Here is a 7,899-nt window from a genome sequence, read left to right as displayed (position 1 = left end):
ATATATCGAACGCGCCAAGACATCCAGTCTACATAGCTATGCTGTTGCTTTGGCACCGATACGAATATTCAATCTCGGTAGAGTTCGTCGACCTTCTTCCGTGTATGGAAAAGTGTACGAGTCGTATTTCAGATCTTAATATTTTATTGGTAAGGTGTAGCTTAGCACGGTAATTCTCTGCAGCCGGGCAATATTTTCGCCTTGACTAAATATTATGGCTGACGACGGCCCCTAGTGTCTATAAAATAAGCAGATGCATTGCGGCAAGAAGAACAAGGCTCACTCCACGCGTGTTGGAAATCAGCGCAGCTCGATGATAGTCGCTTTTAAGTGTGGTGTAGGTTACATTTTGACTTCATAAAGCTGTCGTTTAGGTTATCTTACTCCACGAATACTGCACTATCCGCAATTTTTGTTTACGATGCGCCAACTTCTCAACGGGACTAAATCGTTTTTAATCGGATGAAAGCGCAGGTAATTACCGCTTGCGTCACGCGCCGCTCTAAACAATGCCAGAACCTGCTCGCCTGACGCGATAGTGTGGACAAAGCACGGGCATCTGATGAGCTTTTTCGACATACTTACTTATTGGACCAAGAGCACGCACTTGGAGCTCTCTATTTGAGGTTTGTAACTCAATTTTTCTGATCGTCGAGCAGGGTAGGAAAGAGCTCGTTTAGTTACTTGGGGACGGGCCCATCGTGGTTTCGTTGTTTATCTGTTTCTTAGTATGTTATCACTGCAGTTCCTGTCATGTTATAATTTTCATAGGTCTTTAGGAGCAATCTAATTCTTTTTATTGTCGCCATGGATGCAGCAAAACGATTGGTCTAATTATGCGGGATGCATGTAAAATTTGTCATTTGCATTATATACGAAGTTTGATGCCTGTAACCAATCTGCTCCGTCATTCTTGCCCTGAAGTGAACATCATGAGCGCAACAGGCACTGACGATTGATTTTTTGTTTAGTGATGAGTCAATTCATTGCTTTCTTTAATTAGGTTGTTTCAAATGCGATAAGTGTTTTTAATAATAAAAAGGCACTATAATACATCTTTATTTTGGAGGCCGACTTTACGAACAACGACACCTGACTGCATAAAACTTGTTGGTTTGATTGAAGTAAAATGAGTGACGAACAGCCAAAGGACGGACGCTAGCCGCTGAAGGATGCCTCCAAACACGCTATTCTGAGCTCACGTTGTTTACGGTGGCCTGCGTACCACAAAACTGCAGCAGCGCTGCTCTGTTTGGACGCCCGACGCCCGGCATGTCAACTAGCGGTAATTAGTGAAGCCTTGAAGACTTACCTGCTGCGTTGTAGCGAATCATAAAATGCGAACGCCTCTTTTTTGGCTGTCGAGTGATGAACTGCAAACGAGAAGTTGTGTCGTGGATGAATGTAGAACGGTTTACATGTCGTGCTCTGCCCAGATGCCGGAGAGTGAGTTTACCTGATCATTGATGAGTGAGTTAACCTAATTATTGATGGGGGCATTTACCTCATCATTGATGAGTGAGTTAACCTAATTATTGATGGGGGCATTTACCTCATCATTGATGAGTGAGTTAACCTAATTATTGATGCGTGCATTTACCTTATCTCTTATACACATCTAGATGTGTATAAGAGACAGACTTTGTAGGTCTACACATGGGCGTGCGACATGCCAGCGGTAAGCCATGGACGACTCACATCCTGTCTCTTATACACATCTAGATGTGTATAAGAGACAGCAACGGCACCACTGCTGCACTCAACGGCACCACTGCTGCGCTCAACGGCACCACTGCTGCACTCAACGGCACCACTGCTGCGCTCAATGGCACCACTGCTGCACTCTACGGCACCACTGCTGCACCCAGCGGCACCACTGCTGCACTCAACGGCACCACTGCTGCGCTCAACGGCACCACTGCTGCGCTCGACGGCACCACTGCTGCACTCAACGGCACCACTGCTGCGCTCAACGGCACGACTGAATCTTTTGTACCGCTACACTTTTGTATCAGTGTAGGGCAGCACTGCACCTTATGCATCGCTTTCTTCCTCCACTGCATCACTGGATGACGCCACTGCACGCCAGATGTAGCGTTAGCATTGTTTTATTTATCCTATGCATCACTGTACCGTACCCCTGCTTCTTGTGCATCGCTTCAGTCTTCCACTGCATCACTGCATGCATCACTGAATGCAGCACTGAACCACTGCACCGCTGCTGTTTTGAAGTGCCAGTGGCGACAGCGGCAGTGGCGGCGCGAGGGCGCTTGTCATAGACTGATGGATGGGTAATGAAGGAGAAGAGCGTCCGGAGTGTGAAATAAACCTAAGAGAAATTGCCACACACAAGACAAATGATCAAACCAAAATGATAGATGAATGGAAAAAAACGTCTTAGGGTGACCCAACGATGTTTGTTTGGGAAGGAATTTTGCACGGCCTTAGATTGCATTCTTGCTCGTAACCGCCCCGGCTGCATCGCTGACGTCGGCGTTGCGCGAGTACAGATCCGGTCCCACTAGACATCTGACGGTGAATCAATGTTAAACTTTGTCTTGTTGAGTCAACGTTAATTAAACGATCTTTCATTAAAAAAACGTTAATTCCACGTTATTTCGTTGAATCAATGTTATTTAAGCCTTGTTTTATTTAATCTACATTAATTAAACATAATTTCATCATCATTCGTTGTAGTGCTCCTTGCCACCTAGTCGGGCTGCCGTGGATGCTGTTACAAGATCATAACGCGTGGATGATCAAAGCTGTGCGCGGACGTGGTGTAGGGAATAAACTCCCACTGCGGTCGCGCGACAACAGATCACGCCTCGATGATCCATACAAAATAACTCTTGATTGTGGGAGTGCGCGGTTTCTATGCTAACGGTTGTTGCTCGCTGCCGTCACATAGCTTGCGCTAATCGGTGCATCGTCAGAGGCTTTATACGCTCGAGATGTTACTCTTCAGAGTGATCTTCCGTCGCGGATAGGTTCTCTTCTCTCACGGTGGCCGTTAATGTTCTTTAACCATTAGTGTTCCAAGTCCGCGTCTGACAAGAGTTCCTTCTGCCGGCCGAGTTATCTGAAAAGTCATCGCTCCCGTGCGAAGTCCTCCAAGAAAATCACCTAAACAGACACGAGTCACGAAATCAACGGCTCATTTCATCCCGAAAGGGCTTGGTGCTGGAAACAACGTCGACCAATGCATGTGCTCCACCAGCGCCTATTAGTAGAAATTCTTAAATTTTTTATTAAAGTTTATTGTCCTCGTCACGGTCTTGCTCTAGACGATGACCAGAAATGAGGCGAACGTGCTTCAAATGTTGTTCTCACACTAACTCATTCTGCATACGTGAATGATAGTGCGAATGGAGCTGGACCTTTTTAATCGGTACGTATATGGTCATTCGGCCGTCAACAGAGCACATCGAATGATAAATTATTTGAGGAAACCACAATGCTCTTACTTCTTATTTGTAAAGTTATGCTCTAAATTCATACTTCAAGCACACAAATATCAACAGATTAGGAAGAGCATTTGACTCCGCTGCAGTAAGAACCTGAAGAAACGTAAGAAATCAGAAAAATATTTTATTTAGTTTCGATCGCTACCATTTTACGACTAGAAGTGAACACATCTCGACTCCGACCATAGTTTGTATTCAATATCATTTAATCAAAAATTTCGTTGAGTATTCAAATTACTTTATTCATTTTGAGGAAATCTTTTCATATATAGCTGTCTCATGCAGTTCCGGAGATATTCACAATTGCACATCGTGCACGATTATTGGTATCAGAAGGTTAGTATAGAGAATTTTTATGAATTTAAACAGAAGGGTACGTCCTAATTAATGAATACATGAAGGTTATCCAGTTGAATAGCAACTGTATTCACTTTCATTATTTAGCCGATTTTTATTCGAATTTTAATATATACTGGTCTGTACCTTACGGAAAACCAGAGCAGCAGCATTGTCATGCTCTTGGTATGTCTCAGCAAAGTGAATCCGTTAATCATATGCAATTTCCTTATGCGACTTCAGCCTAGTGATTTACTCTGCAGATGCAGCATTATTCAGTATATTGACATAGTCACCTGCTTATAAGACTAGGCAGTCTTGCGTGACGTGAGGCAGTCTCAGGTGAAAGAGCTTCGATAGTTCCTCAATTGGCTATGAACCGAGCGAAACCAGCAGAAGTGATCGAAACCGATCCTCTGATCAGCAGCACGGAAACCTGAAATTGCAGCCAAAATTTCAGGGCAGAGTTTCTGGGTTTGTATGACTGAAAGGCGAAGATAAGTCTGTAGGATTTATTGCTGTGTCTGGTCAAGTTTATCCACTTTGCGATCGCACTCTTTATTTCAGGAATGCTCCGGTTTAGCGAGGGGCTTGCGCATGGAAATCATTTGAAGATCGACATGCTTCTATAGCTTCATTTTTATATAACACTTTTAAATTTTACATTTTTAGCGCATTTTCTCATTTACGGAAAAAAGGCGCTATTATGCTCGTCATGTCTGTCCGTACGTCTGTCTGTCCGTCATTTCACGTTTTCGTTGACGAGAAAATACGCTCTCTGTCACTCACTGCAGTGAGTAGTTATATTTTTTACACAACGCTCGTAAATTCGATTCACACTGAGCTTAAACCTCAGCAATGAGCTTTTCATATTTAGGCTGATGTTGACATTCAAACAAAAATAGCTTCGGCAAATACTTCCCATTATGCTTCCATGATCAACATATATGAACCAAACTCACGTGGCCAGCTAAATTCAGTTCATTTGTGCAAACAGTTGAAATAAGCGTTACGGGTGTATTTGAATATCATGACTCATGCCTACAAACCCGTGAGCGACAAAAACAAAAGTAATTCCACCAAATTCTTGAACTCAAGCAACTCCAACAAATTCTTGAGCAACAAGAACACGAGTAACTACTAATTTACAAGTGCTAATGGTCCCGCCCGAGTTTGCATGCTGCTGCCTGTGACAGCGACAGTTTGCGGAGGGGAAATGAGAGCGAATGAAATAGAAGGGAAAAAAATCAGGTGCAGACATGCTGCTCCGCTAAAACTAATGGCGGGAATATGCTAAATGTCTTGGGGGGATGCTAGGCTACGGCGGCGGTACACGCAGCCTCCATAATTTTTTTCTCATACTTTGGGAAAAAATTTAATAATGATCACAATTTTCTTAGCTACAAACTTTGGCTTAAGATTTGTTTCAGGTCGGCACCACAATGATAATGAAAATATTATTTCTTTCAATTATCTTGACTCCGTGTCTGGCATGCACGAAAACATTAGCAATTCTACGACACTGATATATTTACGCGCGGTTTACATTACATTACTCGAGCACGTAACCTACATATGCTACACGGATCAAATTCTTTTTCGACGTAATCGTGATTAATGTTGGTTCTTAGGGTTTTTCCTTTTATACATAATGTATTTGAGTGATTAAGGAATTGGAGATCGTGCTCTATTATTAATTAAAGTCGTGTTCTTGATGCTTAAAGACAGCCTGTAATCAGACTCTCAAGGCTATACAATCACCCTTCTTCCCCTTTAATGTGCGTTTTTTTTTTTAATGTACATCCGTGATTTTTCAGTTTCAGATATGTTCATGGCCCACGCCCGGAAGCAAAACTCCTTATTAATTAGTAAGTAGCAATTCTCGAGTGGGAGCGAAATTTTCCCAAGAATGACGTCATTTGGGTACGAAATATTCTTATAAAATACGAGAAGATTGCCAATCACACTGCCAATCTTCGTTGTACTGCTCCTTCATCGTAAACGCTTCACATTACAATGACCCTCAAACTGGAAAATAGGACACGATTTAAGACCAAATAAAGCCTCTCGAATGCAGGAAAAAGTTGACGCAAAGAATGGCAAAAGCTCTTCCATCCGAGGTTAATTACAACCATAAATCTGGCTGGTCCCGGAGGAGCTTGATAAGTGGCAAACTTGTGAGGGCTCATCCGATGGCGCGCTCGTCGACGGAAGGCACATCGCCGTCCAGATTGACTGAGACGCCTCTTGAAGCTCGACACTGACATACAAGCATATTTGTAATGAGAGCAAAAATAAGTTAACCTAGGGACAAGTTCTCCTTATCTGCGTTTGCTGTTGGCCGTCGAAAGAAGTACAAGTTCTCGTTATCTGCGTGCGTTGGTGGCCGTAGAAAGAAGGACAAGTTCTCTTTATCTGCGTGCGCTGTTGGCCGTCGAAAGAAGGACAAATTGAAGTTATCTGCGTGTGTTGTTGGCCGTCGAAAGAAGGACAAGTTTTAGTTATCTGCGTGCGTTGTTGGCCGTCGAAAGAAGGACAAGTTCTAGTTATCTGCGTGCGTTGTTGGCCGTCGAAAGAAGGACAAGTTTTAGTTATCTGCGTGCGTTGTTGGCCGTCGAAAGAAGGACAAGTTCTAGTTATCTGCGTGCACTGTTGGCCGTCGAAAGAAGGACAAGTTCTAGTTATCTGCGTGCGCTGTTGGCCGTCGAAAGAAGGACAAGTTTTAGTTATCTGCGTGCGTTGTTGGCCGGGAAAAGAAGGATAAGTTCTCCTTATCTGCGTGTGTTGATGGCCGTCGAAAGAAAGACAAGTTCTAGTTATCTGCGTGCGTTGTTGGCCGTCGAAAGAAGGACAAGTTTTAGTTATCTGCGTGATAGAAGGACAATTTCTAGTTATCTGCTTGCGTTGTTGGCCGTCGAAAGAATTTTGAAGCATGTGCAGGTCATTTACGTACACGAATGTGTGATTCGATCGAATGGATGTGTGTTTAAAATCTTCCAAAAATCGACATTAATGATAAGGTAGTAATATTTCATGTGAAACGGAACAAACATATAAATACGTAGTATTTAAGTTTTGAGATCTAGTCTGTGATTAATGAACCAGGAAAATTACAATATATGCAGTAAACCATTTTTTTTGTTATTGCGGCGATTTTAAATTTAATCTTTCGGTTGTTAGAATTTTAATGCTCGATTGTAAAAAAACATAAAATTGATTGCAAATGCCTATTACTTTTTTGGGCGAGCATTTAATGCCTAAATACTACATTCGGCAATCGAGGAATATCCCCCGCTTGTCTATGAAGTGTAACAAATCAGATCTGTTTTCCATTTCCAAGACCTATGATAACTCGAATGCAGAGAATTGTATTCTTGTTTATTATTCAGTTGCAAATCGATCGTTTTAAGCGGGAACTGAAGCAAAAGCTAGGAATAATCCAGAATGTGGCACTAGCTGAACGAGTGGCGCGAGCGGTGATTCGTGAAGCGTGAGCCGCGATTCCATGAAGCGGCAAGTCTCCTAACGCTGTGATTCGCCTCCGAGTTTAGCATGTTTGCTCAGGCGATGCCCTGACACGAAGATTCATCTCGCGGAAACATCGCACAGGGGAAACCAAAGCAAACATTCCACTCACCGCTGAGACCCTGCGCGCGTTTCCAGTGCTGCTTATGAGCCAACAAATTTGTGGTGGTGGCTGATGTCAACAGCAGCCAGCCGTTGGTGTTGATGTCGGAGAGTTAGTGTTGACGGCTGACTTGACGTGTTGCTGGATGGTGGATTGAGTCAACAGCTGCCAGCCGTTGGTGTTGATGTCGGAGAGTTAGTGTTGACGGCTGACTTGACGTGTTGCTCGATGGTGAATTGTGTCAACAGCTGCCAGCCGTTGGTGTTGATGTCGGAGAGTTGGAGTTGACGGCTGACTTGACGTGTTGCTGGATGGTGAATTGTGTCAATAGCTTTGCTGGTGTAGGAGAGATTGTGTTGAAGGCAGACGCAAAGCGTTGCTTGATAGTGAATTGTGTCAGTTAATTTGTGAGTCATCATGTGCTGCTCGCAGTGGACTAAGTCTACAGCGCTTCGATAGTGTATAGTG

General features: G+C 43.5%; 1 protein-coding gene across 1 annotated transcript; it reads right to left on the bottom strand.

Moving 5' to 3' along the window:
- Positions 1–6,107: 6,107 nt before the first annotated feature.
- On the bottom strand, positions 6,108–6,737 carry LOC108682110. Its single transcript, XM_018171225.1, has one exon. It carries the CDS (start codon positions 6,735–6,737, stop codon positions 6,108–6,110), a length of 630 nt encoding a protein of 209 aa, XP_018026714.1.
- Between the last annotated feature and the right edge of the window lie 1,162 nt (positions 6,738–7,899).

Source organism: Hyalella azteca, unplaced genomic scaffold, assembly GCF_000764305.2.
Source record: "Hyalella azteca isolate HAZT.00-mixed unplaced genomic scaffold, Hazt_2.0.2 contig13234, whole genome shotgun sequence".
Taxonomy (NCBI): domain Eukaryota; kingdom Metazoa; phylum Arthropoda; class Malacostraca; order Amphipoda; family Hyalellidae; genus Hyalella; species Hyalella azteca.
Note: the sequence above shows the minus strand (reverse complement) of the source record. Positions and strands in the feature narration are given on the sequence as shown.

Bases quoted from the DNA above. Each gene is read 5' to 3' on its own strand.
- LOC108682110 (XM_018171225.1), bottom strand. From the start codon at position 6,737: ATGCTTCAAAATTCTTTCGACGGCCAACAACGCAAGCAGATAACTAGA.